At 44.2% G+C, this 17,899-nt stretch overlaps 1 protein-coding gene across 3 annotated transcripts in view; it reads right to left on the bottom strand.

Annotated features, from left to right (window-relative positions):
* Positions 1-16,543, bottom strand: part of RNF145 (ring finger protein 145) — a 57,049-nt gene extending 40,506 nt beyond the window's left edge. Inside the window, exons 1-2 of one of the 3 annotated variants that reach the window (XM_081851520.1) lie at positions 16,202-16,543; positions 347-560 (exon numbers count right to left, since the gene is read on the bottom strand). In XM_081851520.1, coding sequence (XP_081707646.1) covers positions 347-530 — 184 coding nt within the window. In that variant the 5' untranslated portion in view covers positions 531-560; positions 16,202-16,543. Of the gene's footprint in view, positions 1-346; positions 561-14,993; positions 15,124-15,196; positions 15,450-16,201 lie in introns of those variants that run through there. The other 2 variants (XM_081851519.1, XM_081851521.1) reach the window with 2 other exon arrangements.
* Positions 16,544-17,899: the final 1,356 nt, after the last annotated feature.

The following is a 17,899-nucleotide window of genomic DNA, read 5'->3' on the forward strand; positions in this document are numbered from 1 at the left end:
AACTTGGGACCTATACAACTTGGGACCAGGATGCCTAGAAGACTGCCTCCCAATACAGACCGAGTCAATATTTAATACCTTCTGAGGGCACCCTACTGATTTTTCACTTGCTGACAATATGGAAGCAGGCCTTCTGGTGCCAGCACCCACCCTCTGGAATGCTTTCCCTCACGCAATTCAAGAGCTAGAGGAAGTAATGATTTTAAACGCCTCTTAGCAACTCAAACCTCTCTATTAAGACACTGACTACCATCAGATGCTTTGAATACACTGAGAGAGGTTTTGCTTCAGGCAGAATGCATCACTAGCAGGGAATAAATGCTCTGGCCAGCCAATGCATACTCACCCACATAATGCATATTGAGAGCCAAGTACTTGTACTGGAAGAGGGGGTTGTTGTTGAGGCTACTTCTTTGGATCTGCTGGAAGAAGGAACTGACATCCCATCTGTACAAGACGTCCAAAAGCATGATGCTTGGGACCCGCAAGGCCACATTTAACATTGCTTCCAACTTCTCCTTGGCAGCCATTCTGTTCCTTATCAATGGATGGGTAGCAGACTGTAAAGAGCAAAAGACAGCAAGTTAGGCACACCAAAGGATCCACAGCATTAGAATTTATGAAGCTGTCTTGTACAGAGTGAGACCACTGGCTTACGTGCCTCGGTACAGTTCACGCTGACTAAGTAGATGGAAGTTTGATGGTAAACATTTTTCACACAGGTGGGCTACAAATCATAAAAAGTACCCCCAATTTCACCACAATGCATTAAGCTGCAATGTTTTCACCATTTTGTACTCACTCACATTTATTTTAGATTTGGGGGAAGCTTAACTTCAGATTCAAAATAAACCAGCTACCCTTTAAGTTTGGACTCTTTTTTACCATTTCAGTTGCTCCATATAAAGTCTTTAAAGCATGTTAAAAGGGTTGTTGAAGCAGGATATTTTCTACAGTTTCACATTTTAGGAATGTTTGTATGATTCATTGGACAAAAGACCTGCCATAAAATAGGTGAAGTCTTCTAGGCCGCTTTTAAAAACAGGGTTTGTTCCTTGTCAAACTTTCCCCCTACAGTGGTGCCCTGCAAGACGAATGCCTCGCAAGACGGAAAACCCGCTAGACGAAAGGGTTTTCCGTTTTGGAGGTGCTTCGCAAAACGAATTTCCTATGGGCTTGCTTCGCAAGACGAAAATGTCTTGCGAGTTCCTGCGTTTTTTTTCCCTTCCCCCCCTTTTTCTAAGCCGCTAAGCCGCTAATCTGCTTATCCGCTAAGCCGATAAGCCGCTAATAGCTGCTAATAGCGCTAAGCCGCTAAGCCGTCAATGGGCTTGCTTCGCAAGACGAAAAAAACGCTAGACGAAGAGACTTGCGGAACGGATTATTTTCGTCTTGCGAGGCACCACTGTATTTTAAACAACATTAAAGCCTTCCTTTTTCACACCACCCAAGGCTATGTTGGACGACGATATGTATGATAAGCAAAAACACACTCATCTGGTTGCACATAACAGTAAACCATGGTTTGTATATCAAAAACCAAGTTAAACATGGCTTGTCGACCCTAGGGAATCTAATAAACCATGGATTGTTTCTGCAAAGCTTGTTTTGTTTCCCAAATGCCTCATGCCTTTGTAGCTTTCTGAGCATCTGTGGTTGTTGGCTAAACAAACCATGATTAGGGAAAGGTGCTCAATTTGCACATAGCGGCAAGCCATTGGCCCATACACTAACTTATCATGGATTCAGAACATCGTTTGACGGCAATAAACGAAGTATAGTTATGCTTCTGGGCAACATTCGTACATCACACTAAGCCGTGGGTTGCTGAACTTTTTTGTCTCAAGGGCCACATTCAACATTGGCCAACATACACACCCCAGGGGCCACATTCTAGTGCTGGATGTAGCTATCACACACTATCACCATGTAGACTGACACACAACCAGCTACTGTACTAAGCCATGGTTTTAAAAAACCAACTATGGCTACAAATCTTAGTCATACTGAACACTGGCAGACACACACATGGAAAGCTGCTGAAGTGATGTCTGCTCATTGAGTCAATTTGAGCTCAGCTGTTATATGACTAAACAACACCCTTTTAATAACTGAACTCAGTCTGGGCATAAAGCCTCAAAACTTTGATCTGTGCTATATTCTATGTGAACTTTTAAAAATGCAAGTAATGCATCTGATATTTGATGGACTGACCAGAGGTGCTGTGTAGTCACCAAAGAGATGACAGTATGAACTGGGAGAACTGCATAAAGTGCCCTTCTGTCAATGTAGCTTTCAGCGCTCACAGTCACTTACTGTCAACAGATAGGCTCTGTTGTATGAGAAGGACACTGCATTACTGCTCAGTCGGGTGAAGGCTTTCAATTGAGATGTCGGTTAACCCAACGCCTACAAACCTATAATTGCAGTTAAGTCTTTTTCAGCGCATAGTTTGCATAGCAGTAGACTGACTGTACTTGTTTTTTCCTACATAAACCACAGACACAGACAGCTAAATGTACCAATTATTCTTAACCAAAGAGAAGACAAAGTAGTAACCAATTAAACAAGGAGAAAGGTGGTAACGGGAGTCTTCAAAACAATGTGATATCAAGAGACGTCACAATATCAAAGATGCTAAGCCAGGGGTAAGCTTATTTAAGTCATAGATGGTGTACTAAAAAACTATTATTACTGCAATTAATTTATTAACTGCATTCTAAAGCAATGTCGCAAAGTGATCTACACATAAGATAATTAAAAACTAGTGTTCCCACGGTCCATTGACAGACTTTAAATTTACAATTCAAAAGTGCACCCTCAGGATCACTGAATATCTAAGGCAGGGATAGCCAACATGTTTTCCTTCAGATGTCGTTGAACTCCTATCATGCCTGAACATTTGCCTTGCTGCTTGAGGCTGACAGGCATTCTTGCCCAACAGCATCTACAAGGCACTATGTTTGATACCCCTGATCTCAAGGCTTAACTGGTCTGTGTTAAACTGCTTAAAACTTCCTTTGGAAATGTGATGAGGTATGAAAATTATTATAAAATAAATAAATATGTGATCCTAATCACACACAAAGGAAGTGACAGTGGATCAGACCAAGATCCAACTAGCTCAGTATTGTTTATGAATCTGAGGAACCAGTAGGTGGGAGGAGATCCACTGGTAGTTCATGGTCCCTTCTTTCCACCTACCCCTGCTATAGACCTTTTTGGATTGTGGTGTGGAATCTGTTAGCAAAGGACACTGTTGGCACAGTTCTAAGTCCCACTTACTCTCTCACAATCCCTTTTTCAGAGCACTGTTTTAAAAAACAAGTTCCACTTGGGTGTGGGTGAGTGGACAGTTTGGAAATTATGTGCATGAATACAACAAATGAAAGCTAAACCAGCCATTGGGATTGAATACTTACAAAAGGGAAGAACAAAATCTATGCACGGCATGGATGAGCAACAGGCAGGTGGATAAATTGAGAAGTGGAATGGTAATAGTCAGGCCTTATTGTACCAGCCCAAGTTACCATTTCAGTCATAAAAATAATCCAACTGAAAATATGGTTCAAATGAAAGAATAGAAGAGATGGGTGTGGAGAAAGAAGATAGCCTACTATCTAATAACACCCATTTATTAAGCCAGTAATTGCAGAATTTTCTCCATTACAACAACGTTTCACATTTCTAAGATCAAGCCTGCAGATTGTTGCCTTTACCACAAAACAGAGCTAAACCAACTCTAACCCTGGATACATTTTAGTAAGGCATGAAAGAATTCTAGCACATCTAACAGATAAGGATTATGTTTTGACAACCTGATTAGCTTATAAAGGTGTCACGGGAATCAAGCAGAAAATAATACGATAGTGCCATAAAAACAGGATCCCTAACAATGTGTGTGAGTTGCTTTTCAAGGCTGAAAATCGGTATACATAAGCAGGACCAGGAATTTAGTACAACTGAGGACTAATGAAATCTGCAATAGTCTTGTAATAAAAACAAGTAACTCGGAAGGAAACCTTCTTGCAAGAGAGAAATCCATATAAACCAGGCATGACTGGAAATCATCCATAAAAACTGCAATGTGAGTTCATATTGCCAGAATCAAAGCATTTGACAAGATGGATAGGCTGCTTGATAAGACAAAAACCTCTAAGCAGTTTGCATAAAATACTCACAGGGCAGGCTACCTGTACAACTCAGAGGCGGCTGCTCACCCACGAAAGGTGGGTAAGGAAAAGGTGTGATTGCTATGAACACACTTATGTAGCAGGCAGGAGAATCATAGAAGATTGGAGAGAAAGATGAAAGGCAGCAATTTAACACAACAAAACTGAATACATGATGTTATACAACAGCAACACTACTACAGTATCTTGGAACTGTGTGTCTGTGTGTAAAGCATACAGCTCCTTTAAATGGATTGTGCAAGAAAGCACAGCTGATCTTGCCAACATTTCAACCCGTGTCCACTTCAGTTTTATAAGGCTCGTTAATATCTAGGTTTAGGAAAGGCTTTCCAAAAGAGTTTCATAGATCTGCTTCGGCCTCAGAATACCATTAGGACGGTAGTCCCAGCCACCAAAACATTAATCCACAGCTATATACACTGTCGTGCCAGTGGTCGGAGAAGAAGAATTGATGAGGAGATTCAGATATGACGTCCCTTCAGTTATGAACAACAGTCTATTGTATAGACTGCAGCCTGCGATATATAGCTGCATATAGCAAACAAGCGAGAGCACACTCTGCTCGCTCTCAAGACGAGTGCTTTCAAGTATTCGCCTCTCCGATTTAGTTCAGCAGCCTGGCACATAATGCAAACATACTTCAATAACATCTTGGTAATGGGCGCCCTCTAAAACTCAGAAAGAAGAGCTAATATTAAAAACATTCAGTGCCATGTTTCTAGAAAAAGAGGTGCTGGAACCCACAAGGAAAGCCTGCCTCCCTTGTTCTCTTGTAATGAGGTGTCGGGACTGAGTTCCAGTGAGTTCCGGCTGTAAAAAAAGCCCTGAACATATTGTACTTTGTTTTATCATTTAATACAACTGCCAATCTGGAAATTAAGCTAACACAGAAAGCAATGAGCAGTTATTCTTCCCTTAAGAAAAAATGCCAGTGTATTATTAATATGTTTTAAACATATTTTTATTAAAAAAAATAAGCCTACCCTGACTGAACTTCTCTCTTACACAGGCTTTTGTGAACTCACCAAACAGAAACCTGGCAAAGCCATTTCTTGTTGATTCTATGTCAAGATTCTGTTCCAACCTGCAACACCAATTCTTGCAAAATTACTGTATTTTTCCATGTATAACACGACCCTGTGTTTAAGACGACCCCTATTTTTGGGGACTCCAAATTAAGAAAATGGGGGGAGATTGCCCAGAGTTGTTGAGCATTTTTTGGGAGAGGGTTGCCCAGATTGCCAGAAATTGCTCAGCAGCCGCCAATCGCCTGCCCAACTACCACAGCAGTAGCCAATCAACAACAGGGATTGCCACAGCCACCAATCACCCAACCAATCGTCACTGACAAACTCCTGCTCGCGGCTGCAACCAATCTCCCGTCCGTCCGTCCCTGCACTATACATGTATAAGACGACCCCCAATTTTTAACATTATTTTATAATGAAATAGTTGTCTTATACACAGAAAACTATGGTAATGTACAGTATCTCCTGGTTATAGTTGTTCAATAATTTCCCCCCACTTACAGGCTGTATTAATAGAGATAGTATCAGAAAAGCCACAACCATTCACTTTAACTAATAAAGTAAAATACTTCTGATTTACAAAACATGAGGAAGTTAAAGCTGCCTTAGATTCCACCTAAACATTAGGAAGAACTTCCTGACAGTAAGAGCTGTTCGACAGTGGAATTTGCTGCCAAAGAGTGTGGTGGAGTCTCCTTCTTTGGAGGTCTTTAAGCAGAGGCTTGACAACCATATGTCAGGAGTGCTCTGATGGTGTTTCCTGCTTGGCAGGGGGTTGGACTCGATGGCCCTTGTGGTCTCTTCCAACTCTATGATTCTATGATTCTATGCTCATTGCCCTCAAAGTGCAGGAGGAGCATTTGATGAAACAGGCAAGGTCTTTGGAGTTTACGATTACGCAAAGGGAACAAGGGGAGCCAATGCCTTGCGATTCCTGTTCTTCCTAATTGCGGTCTTGTGAGAAAAAGCCCTTTTGCATCTCCCCCAGTGGGGAGAAGATGCCAGCCAAACATTGTCAAAGAGCAGCCAAGAACTTGGAAGGCAAGACAAAGAGAGAGAGAGAGAGAGAGAGAGAGAAATTAAAGTCTCTTTTCTTTTTTGTTAAAAAAAAAAGTTTGTGCTTTACAGGCCTGATATTATGCTAATTGAAATGCTTATGGGAACACATAACACTGTGAAATGAAAAATTTTTTATTTTTTAAATAGTAATTATTGCAGTTTTCAGCAAAGAATAGGCAAAGTTTTTTTTTTTAATTCACTGCCAAGTTCTTCTCTTCATTGTGAAATACATAGGGATCAGCCTACAGTTGCCATTTGTTTTTCTCAAATAAAAAAAATGTAAAACTAAAATAAGGTAACTGTAGCTGTACAACTGTAGGCAACCATGCTAAGTAGCACTGGACTAGTTCAAGTATTACCATCATCCTCAGGTCATGATGGCGTATTTCGCAATGTTTGGCCATAGTTAAATAACTACTGTATTTTTCCGTGTATAAGACTATGTTTTTTTCTTTTAAAATTATGCTTAAAAGTAGGGGTCGTCATGGATAGCGTATAGTGCAAATTTATTAGATTTGAGTCCCACCAAATACATAGGGGCGTCTTATACACTGAAAAATACAGTATGTTTCTAATGGACCAGAGAGGTAACCCTAGAGATGAATACAACATTGGTTTATATTAAGATGTGTGGTGTGGGGCAGGAGTGGGCAGAAGGTAGACCAGGATCTACTGCTGGCTCTGAGCGATTTGTCGCTTAGCAGGCCAGCAGGCACACTGGCAGTGCCCACCTGGCATTCCTGCCAGGGTACCAACCTCCCTACTGCCTCTCCCCCCTTGGTGAGCAGCAGCAATGCCACTTTCCGGAGGCCAGGTGTATGGCAGTGACCCTCCCCATCAGCTGCTCCTGGGTCTTGGGCTAGGGTCTTCTCCACAACTTCATATCTGGCCCTTTTAACTGGTGATGCCACAAACTGAACCTGTTGCCTGCACACTCACAAAGACAAGAACTCCTCCTGGCTGCGGGAAAGCAAAAAAGCAGTTTGACTATTGTGGGGTTTATACAAAATGGTATCAACAACAGGAACGCTTCTTTCTGTATGCTGTGCACCCTGGAAAATAATCATACTGCTAAACCTCAGGTAGAAAGTAAGTATTGTAGTTAAGGGCTTGTCAGAATTTCCACTGGAATTTTCACTGGAATCACACACACTGGAACCACCCTGTAGTTCATCGCAGTACCTGAGCAATTTCCAAATGATATCAAAGTGGGATTGTTAAGGGTTCATAAGGAAGAAATCTGTGCAGAAAGGCATGGCAAGCAAGCTAAGCATTTTAAGGATATCAACTGTTTTGTGTGTGAAGCTGTGGAAAACACAATCTCCAAAAGCATTCCACCGCCCAAGTTAATATAAATTAAGTTCTTAGCTACAGCAGCCAAGATTCTATCTACAGAAGGGTGCTCTTCTCAGCTTCGTTGGCAAATGGATTAAAAACATGCAGACAATGGCAATAAAAACAGCATGGCACCACCATGAGTATTAGAAACAGAGATATAAAAGCTAATCGCCAAATGGCACCTTAAACCTAGGTTACAGTTGCCAGAAGAGAATGTCTAGGCACTTTTTGTTTGTTCCAGTGGAATTTTTAATTATGATTAATTTCAATTCTTTACCACTTTATATTTAAAGAAAAATTCTCAAAGTGGTTTACAACACATTAAAACATCAAATAAAACAAATTCAAGCTTCAAGGAAAATAGTTCAGATCCTTCTCTAAATGACGTTTTGCTTTCCCATATTTATTTACCTACTTAATTTACTGTATTTTTCCGTCTATAAGACGCTCCCTATTTTTTGGGCCTCAAAATTTAGAAAAAAAAATGGGGGGGGGTTGAGCTGTTGGGGAAGATTATTTGGGGGGGGGGGTTGCCGAAAATCGCTCGCCCGCCAGAACGCAGCACACAACCATTCGTGTCGCTTACAATTGCTGCTTACAATCTCGGGCTCTCACTTTGTTCTGGTGGGTGAGCGATTTTTGGCATTGGCCGCTTGACTGTTGGGGAGGGAGGAATCCCGAAAATCGGTCACCCGCCGGAACACAGCACACAACCGCTCACGTCGCAGCTGCCTGATCGCCACCTTTAGCCCTCCTGCTTGCCTCTCGCATCGCAGAAACCACCTATCAGCTCCCTGATCATCACCAGCGGTCGCCAATCATGCTCCTGCTTGCTGCGACAAGGGCAGCTGTCTATTGGCTGCCGCAGCGGCAAACAGAAGGGCTAATGGCGGTGATCAGGCAGCTGCGACGCGAGTGGTTGTGTGCTGCGTTCTGGCGGGTGAGAGATTTTCGGCATCCCTCCCCCCAACAATCAAGTGGCCAATTACCGCTTACAATCTGGGCTCACGCCAAAAAACCATTTGCATGTCCCCCTCAGCACAACCCGTGTATAAGATGAGCCTAAATTTTGAACCTCATTTTTGGGTAAAAAAAGAGCTCATCTTATACACGGAAAAATATGGTATATAGCTGTCCCATAGCAGAAGTACTCTACGAAAACAGTGTGGTGTAAGACTAGAGTGTCAGACTAGGACCTGGGGGATCAGGGTTCAAATCCCCACTCAGTCCTGAAGCTCACTGGGTGACCTTGGCCAGCCTCTGAACCTACCTCACAGGGTTGTTGTAGGGATTAACTGAGGAGGGGGTGAACAATGGCCTCCTTGGAGAAAAAGGCGGGATAGAAATACAATAAATAAGCTCTTCTGCTTACATTGATACTGAAAACAAAGTTTCCTAATTCAGTTTTAATTTGTACGGACAAAAGTTAATTATTTTTAACTCCAAAATCTGCTATCAAAACTTCCTCTGCCAAATCAAGGTAATCAAGTCCCCACTTCCTCGGCCCTTTTTAATTTCTTAATTTAGCTGGCTCACTAAAAGAGCTGCAACCCTGTAAAAGGGGGTGGGTGGGTTAAGTTTGTGCAACCAAGTCCCTTGCAAACATATTGTATCAAATTGCTGAAGCATACAAATAAAATCCTAATCTGCCTTTTTATTATCCCAACACGCCAGGTTGCACTAAAGATTGCTAAGCCCTTTGTGGATGTTTTCTAGTCAGTTATGGTATCTTAGAGAAGAGCTAAAGGTATAATAATTTGCTTTTCTAGAATTACCCCTATGCCTGGGCTTACCTTGAGCATTTGATTTCTGCAAAACAGATTGCTAGCAGGGTAGGAGTTTGAAACTTCAAACCTGGCCTGGAAATATTTATTCCAACATCTACATTCAGGCCAATATTATGAAGTTTCCCATCTTGTCTATTGCAGCATATCTATATATAATTAGGGTAGGGTGACAAAGGCGGGAATCTTATGGCTTGAGAACTTCCGGCACCTTCCTCTCAAGTTGCCTTTTCCAGACTGAAATTCCCTTTCTCTAGTACATGGAATGAATATCTAACTTGCCATTAGAATGGGTGGGTGGCAGGTGCTTCCTTGGACAACTTTTTAATTCAAGTAACAGCTTTCTGTCCGCAAACATATGAATTAGAGACCAAACTTTATCCCACACATCTCGATCCTGAAAGATTAATGCGACACTGCCTACCTGGTTACAGTTAAGACAGGTATTCACAATTGACAGGCCCGAGGCAGAGGGTACTTGCTCAGGCTGCCCACAGTCATGCATGACCCATCCAGCCTCAGCAGATCTGTGGAGTTTCCTAGGGGCTCCAGAGAATGGGGGAAAGGCTCTCCCCACCCACAGCTCTTTCTTTACCCTGTCCTCTCTTCCTCCTCCAGCTGCTTTTTCCATGCCTGCTTGAATTTCAGTTCAGATTCTGTTTTCATTATTCTGCTGGATTTCTTCACTGACCAGTTATGAACATCTGTGGAACATCTGGGGGCCTCTTTCTAGAAGAATCATCACTGAAATATGACTTTCCCACTCATTCACTGCCTTTCCAAGTGTGCTTATTAATCCATCACCCACTGCCTTTTCCTCCTGTCTGTGCTTAGACCTATCCGCATCTTGATGTACCTCCAAACTATCAGCAACTTCAGTTTCTTGTCTGGTAGGTCTCAACTGTGTCAGAATTCCTGCCTCCAACTAGTGCACCTATTGTGGCATTCAAACCTTTCCCAGCGCATCAATTCTGCTAAATATTCCCTCTACTGTTTGTTTTGTCAAGAGACATTGGTCACATCAAAGTTTCCACAGTGCAGCTGTTTTAAAGCAGGCATTATGTGGAAACTCAATGGAACCTCAGCCAGTAATCTTGCCACTGCATTTTGGACATTTTTGAGCTGTCTTCAAGGGCAGCCCCATCTAGAACATATTGAATAATGAAATCTGGACATTTCCAGAGAATGGAGAACAGCAGCCGTGTCATTTCTGTCTAAAAGGGGCCGCAACTTGCATTCACAGCCACCAAGGATGAGCCTTCAGTGTTGAATCTAGCAGCACCCCCAGGCTGCAGACCTCTTCCTTCAAGGGGAGTACAATCACAACCAAGACAGGAGGTTCCTACCTCCTGGACATGAGAACTTGGCACCCATGACATCTCTGTCCTATCAGGATTCAACTTCAGTTTGCGGGGCCACATCCAGCCTATCACCGCCTCCAAGCATCGTTACAACACCTCAATAGCCTCTCCGGATTCAGATGGAACAGAGATGCAGAGCTGGATGTCACCGGCATATTGATTACCACTTCTCACCAAATCTGGTGACAGCTCCCATAGGCTTCATATAGTTAAACTGCATGAGGGACAAGATGGAACCTCAGCGGATGCCATAGGACAGCTCCCAGTGTGCTGAACAGCAGCTTCCCACAACTACTTTCTGGAAATGGCCCCGGAGGTATGAGCGGAACCACAGAAACACAGTGCCCTCAACCCTCATCTTCCTGAGACGATCCACAAGGATACCATGATCAACAGTCTCAAAAGCTGTCAAGAGATTGAAGAGAACAAGCAGGGTCACACTCCTTCCATCTCTCCCCCAACAAATGTCATCAACCAGTGAGACTGAGATAGTTTCTGTGCCATGACCAGGCCTGAAGCCTAAGTAACCAGTTTCTGCAAGCATGCCTGAAGCTGGACCACCATCACCTTCTGGACGAGATGGGCCATTGGCCTGATTCAGCAGGCTCATCTTATGTTCAATAAATAATGAAAAGCAACCTTGAAGTGGCTGGAAATCTAGAGAAGGCACTTTAGCAATCTGAAAGCTCCTGCTTTGACCACGCTTTGCCAAGTGAGTGAAAAAATGGCAGGTCTCCAGGGACACTACTCTGACACCTTCCTTCTAGTGAAAAGAAGGCAGCTCCACGAAAGGAGCTCTTGGGGCAGCTTCTCATGTGGTATTTGGAAGATGTCAGTGTGTATCTCCATGCCTTAAAAGGAGTGAAAGTTCCATATGAGAAAGGCAACATTCAGGTCTGCATCCACAGACATTTAGATCTGTCCTTGCAGATGTCTCGCAAATTACACCTTCTCAAAAGAGTTGGCCCACACTTAACTTTAGTGGGCTCTCTGGCACTTTTATACAATTTATCCTGCAAGCACAGGATAAATCAAATTAGTGGTACAATATTTCTAAAGCGTTTGTGGGGAGTATTGTTTTCGTTTGTTACTATGCTGTGTATTTTTGTGTGTGTGTTTTGTAAACTGCTCTGTGATTTTCAGATGAAGGGCGGCATAGAAAATCAATCAATCAATCAATCAATCAGAGGCAGTTTGTTTTCCTTTTACCTCATCATTCTCCCCACCCCCTTTTGTATCCTGTCTTATTAGACTGTGCACCTTCAGGCAGGGGCTGTCCCATCTTTTAATAACTGCACAACACTTATAAAAATTCAGGCACAATAACAACAACAATAATAATATGCCACCCATCTGACAGAGTTGCCCCAGCCACTCTGGGCAACTTCCAACAATTTATAAAAACCACTGTAAAACATCCAGCATTAAAAACTTCTCTGTACAGGGCTGCCTTCAGATGTCTTCTGAAAGTCTTTATTCAACAACCACCTCTGTGGGTGAGAGAAGAGGGGTGTGCGCCCCAAGATACCTATGTAACATATGTAGTGCAAGTACAGCAGATTCACAAAAGGAGTAAAATGCACCAGATATCCGGCTGAAACAATACTGAACCAACTCAAGGATACAAATCTGTGCTGTGCTTCCGGGTATCTAAAGCAGCTTTTCTCAGCCAGGTGCCTTCTACATGTTTTGAACTACAACTCCCATCAGCCTCAGTAAGTATGCAATGCTGTCTGGGGCAGAAGTGAGTTATAGTCCCAAACACCTGGTGGGCACCCAGTTGGGAATCTCCAATATAAGCGTATATATATTCATACATAGATGACTTCTAGAATATACGTTTGAGAGATCTGTTTTTTTACAGACACTACGAAACTTGTACTGGATGTAAAAATTAATAAATGCCACAAAGTTCCAGTAGAAGAAGGTAAGGATGCCAAGTTCAGCCGATGTACAATACAGTTCTGGTCCTACAAAAACTGAAGTGGTAAACTACTTTGGGGCTCCTCACTTTATACGTATATCAGTAAATTACTGGTTTTGTTCATCCAACTTTTACTCAGAGCAGACCGAATGAAATTAATAATAATAATAATAATAATAATAATAATAATAATAATAATAATTTATTATTTGTACCCCGCCCATCTGGCTGGGTTTCCCCAGCCACTCTGGGCGGCTTCCAACAAAGATGAAAAATACACTAAAATGTCACATATTAAAAACTTCCCTGAACAGGGCTGCCTTCAGATGTCTTCTGAATGTCGGGTAGTTGTTTATCGCTTTGACATCTGATGGGAGGGCGTTCCACAGGGAGGGCGCCACTACCAAGAATGAATGACCCTGACTAACTTAAATCCCATTAATTTCAGTGGGTGTACTCTGAGGGAAAGCTGGATGAATAAAATCCTATGCAAATCTGTACAAGCAGAACGCAAAGCTATTCCACAGAATAAATAATCTGTTAAATTAAGTGTATTATTTGCATGAGAAAATCTCATGGAATTTCGGCGACTGTAAACACAGCACACGCTGAAGGACACCATCGTCACACACTTTTACTACTCAAGACAAGTACACATTAAAGTTGTATTTGGTTCCACAGCTTTAAAAAAAAAAAAAATCACTGCAGTCAGGTATTTGGAATCATACATTGTGTGATGGTGTCATGCAGAGTACTGGTTGAAAAGAGCAGCTGGAATATAAAGCATCAATTGGGCTTCTAATAGTTTGAACTACCAATAGACAGGCTAAAAAGGGCAAAAGGCAATAATTCAATGGATTTTGTGCTGTGTTTACTTAAAGCAGACTATAAAGTAACACACCTTTTTGCAGCACTTGTCAGTTCTGCAACATATTGATTTATCTGCAGTTCTTAATTCCCACCCCCGGGACATGAGATATTAGGGGGGAACTGAAACGAGTGATTTGCATCACTTTCAAAAGGAGACAGGAAATCCCTCTCTGGTATACTTGACTGATTTCAGTTCACTTCTGACATCAGTTTCTTCACTCACTTTATAAGTGTATACAGTACTGTGAAGCAGACAGAAAGCTATGTTGAAAGATGTTCACATTTCTGCTAGAAGAAAACCTGGTTACTCTGAAAGACATTATGTCACGCAGTAGTGTTAAAAAGCACACAGTTGCCTATTCCCTGCTGAGTTGCCAACTTTTTTTCCAGCAAGGCCCCTGTGCATTTAACAGCTTTAAGACAAACAGAAATGCAGTAGGAGATTACTTTTCCTGTATTCCACAGATAGTTTCTGAATATTATTTTTTACAAGCTATGCCACTGTTAGAAATACAGAAGCTTTGTTCAAGAAAGTGTTGGCAACCCTATTTCCAAATCACTTTGTTGCAAATATATTCCTAACAGTATAACTAGAAGCCTGTCAGAATGCCTACTCACTCAAGCATGCCATTGATCACAATTAAAGAAGCCAATTTTTATTTACCAAAGTTAAATCATCCTTTTCTTATTACAGCTTTCGTTAACAATGTGGTTTTGATTTAATCTGCAGCCCAATCCCAAACTGGACAAAAGCCCACTGAATTTAGTGGAATTCTCCCCAAAATTATATAGAGAATTGCAATTCTACACTCCACAATAAGTAAAACCAAGAGGAGCTATGTACATCAGATCTGCAGTACAATGCCAGCACGTTAACTGTGTTAATTTACAATAATGTATGGAAAATTAATCTCTTTGCCTCTTCCACACAAAATAGTGAGCTTTAAACACATCTCTTAACAAAAATTGAAGCTGATCACAGCCAGAAGAATCGCATAGCTTATAAACGAAATTGTCAGAAGTCTACCTTAACGAGAGCAAAATCTGCATGTGATCATAACGAAAAGGTTAGCATACTAAGGTGTTGGGTTTTTTAAAAATATATAATGCGCAGGAGTGGAGCCTGTTAAATTATCTTTAAAGTCACGTTTTTCTCCAGCCCAGCCTGTCTCCCTAGCACACACACTCCTTTCCTGTACTTGCCAGAGGACAAAGTAATACCTGACAGGGAGGCAGATTTCCAATAGCTACCCATCTGTCAAGGCAAACTGCAGCTCCAAAGAGAAAGATTATTATTATTTTTAAACCCAACACACACACACACACACAGACATTGCAAGCTTTAATTTAAGGTGCCTAAAAGAATCAGGCTGGGAGGGAGAGGTGCAGGCAGACTGCCCTGCTCACCAGACTGAGAAAAGGGAAATAATTCTTACATAAGCATTTGCTTTACAAATGGACCTCTTCAGACTCCAAGCTTCCTTCCTCTCTCTCTCTCTCTGTCTCTAATACCGAGTTTCACACACAAAATGGGACGGATTTGCAGCAAAGCATGCCTCGCTGTAAAAAACAAAACAAAAACGCTCGCGACGACTGACCATAAACAAATAGCCATCGTCCATACTCCAATCCAACATACCTGGGGCATGCCATTGATCTCGACAGGCCTTTAATTCCTCGTAACCAGTTCCGGATCTAGGTGCTCGGGGCTAACTCGGCAGCAAGACAGTAAGGTGAACAGACCGAAAGCGTTTCAGGAACAGGGAGCCGCAAGTGCCATTGCCAAACCTCAGCACCCAGGTCACCACCCTGGCTGAGGTTAGGATCCCACCGCAAGGAGCCGACGCACTCTTTGGAAAGCCAGTTCTTCCTAACTCCCCTGGCCCTTCCACTCCCCCGAACCTCGCTTTTTCTATCCATTCAGCACTTTCCATTAATCTACAACTTGCTGCGGAACCCCCCCCCCCCGCACCCTCCCCTCCTGCGAGCTCAGCTGCGTCTGAACTCTAGTAACCCCTCCAAAGCTCGCTGCCAGACCCAAGCGGCAGCAAAAGCAGCCTCCAGACCTGCGCGCAGCAAGGAAAAAGGGGGCAGGGCGGGGAGGGGGGGGGGCTTCCCAGCATTGCTCTTGAAAGGGGGGGGGGAGAGAGAGAGGCTGCAATAACTCAAAGGCACTGTGCAACTCTCCCATGAATTTGGCGACGTATCGTGGCAAATGGGGAGGGGGTGTTCGGAAGGCCTTTAAGAGGATCCAGGCAGGGACGACCCCCCCCCTCCTCCGTCACAGCCTCTCGGCCTTTTAAGCACCCAAGCCAGGAGTTTGGGTGGGAAAGGGCCATAATAATAATGTGGGAGGGGATGGAGGAGGCCCTTGTTGGGAGGGAAGATCCTCAGGAAACGAGAGGAGACGGGGGGGCGGGTAAAAAGACGGGCAGATCTGGAGAAGAGGGAGGCGGTGTTGGCAACGTGGGCGAGGGTTTGGAAAGGATCGGGGGGGGGGAGGAGTGACCAAGGAGGAGATCGGGGAGGGGATATGGGAAGGGCCCCGAGGCTCCGGAGAACGGGCCGTTAGGAAGGCTGGGGAGTGGGCATGCTGGGCGGGGGCGGGGTGGGGATGCAAGCGGCTCGGGCGCTTCTCCATCACCTGGGCTGTGCGATCCGCCTCCGCCCCAGCCGGGGGGCTTCGGATTGTTCCGCTCGCTTGTTCGCCCGCTCCTCCTCCTCCGCCGCCGCCTCCTCCTCCGCCTCCTCCTGGCGGCTCCTACAGCAGCTGCCAAGGCTCCATGCCCGGCCTGCGTCGGCTCAGCGGCACCCGGTCGGCCTCCACAGGCAGCAGCATCGTCGTGGTCGTGGTCCGGCTGCCGGCGAGCGCCGCTGGCCCATTAGCAGGCGGCCATGGGGCCCTCCGCGGTGCTGCGCTCTGCGCCTGCAGCCAGCTCCCAGAGCAGCCCGTCCGTCCCCCTCCTCTAGCCCTTGCCGGCGGAGAGCGCATGCGCCCGCCCCGCCGAAACAAAAAGTCGCCGCTGCTGCTGCTGCTGCTGCTGTCGCGGCCGGCGCGCTGCTCGGTTGGCGGGCGGGGGCAGGACGCGGCTGGCTCGCCCTCTCCTGGGCGCCTCGGCGCTTGCAGGTCCCTTTCCTCGCCCGCGGGGCCAGCGCGGCCGCAGGTGGCCTAGCTCGTCGCGAAATCCGGCGGAGAGAGAGAAGATTCCCTCGGGGTGATCCCGCTGCCTGCTCAGGAGGAAGCCCTGTTGTGTTCGGGGACTTCCAAGTATATATAGAAATCGAGGATTCATAGCCCCAACTATATAAATCTAATAAGAAATGATATTCCACGGCTTTTTTAATTGTTTGTTGGGGGCGTTATTGTTTTGCTGCTTTTAACCGCAGTATTTTTTTACCTTGTATTTTTACCCTATGAACCGCCCTCGGTAATATAAATCTAATTAATAATAATAATAATAATAATAATAATCACCTAGGAATTTAGGATTGTGGCGAAATACTATAATTGCCTACTAGGAACTAACAATAACTTAAAATTATTACTCCACCTATCTGACTGGGTTGTCCCAGCCACTCTGGACGGCTTCCGGAATAATATAAAAACACAGTGAGACATCAAACATTAAAAGTAAGCCCTCTGCTTCAAGGGGGTGCTTTCTCTAGTCCAGGATCAGGTGCAGACCTCCTAAGCCTGTCCCAAGGTATACAGTAATAGGTTTTCTGGAAAAGAAGACGGTCCTTTTATGGACAATAGCAAAACTTCCCTTAGGAACCCCCCCCCCAAACCTGGTGTGATGCTGCATCAAGAAATCAGATGGGCACAGCTGGGTAAGGTCAAACCCACCCAGTTCACTCATCCAAGTCTCGGTAATGCAAACCAGATCATTCTCTTTGCTGGTGATCCAGTCCTGAATGATCATGGTGGTGGACTGCTCTGGCATTCAATAGCAGCACAAACCAGGGAGGCTTGGTGGATAGCCTACCAGTATCTCTAGAGGAAGGAACAGAAATCAAACGATTCCTAACTACCCACGTGTTAGTTAGCCTCTCCACCTGAACCCCCACCTACTGAAATTGAGGAAGCATCTTGGCAATTCCTAGCTACATGCCCAGCAAGACACATTTCAGCATTCAATATCCAAAGGCAGTTTTAAGGTCGCACAACCAGTGTACTTGAGCTGGGCACTGTGCTGCAGGGACCACCACAACAACGCTGTAGAACAGAGCGCGAGAGACGGTCACATAGGACGCCACTGAAATTGGAGAGCCCCAATTCCACCACTGCGATATCAACCTATACTGTACTTAAGAGCCACAGGTATTAAACTAAGGCCCTGTA

The sequence above is a fragment of the Podarcis erhardii genome, assembly GCF_964252035.2.
Source record: "Podarcis erhardii genome assembly, chromosome: 2".
In the NCBI taxonomy this organism is placed as follows: domain Eukaryota; kingdom Metazoa; phylum Chordata; class Lepidosauria; order Squamata; family Lacertidae; genus Podarcis; species Podarcis erhardii.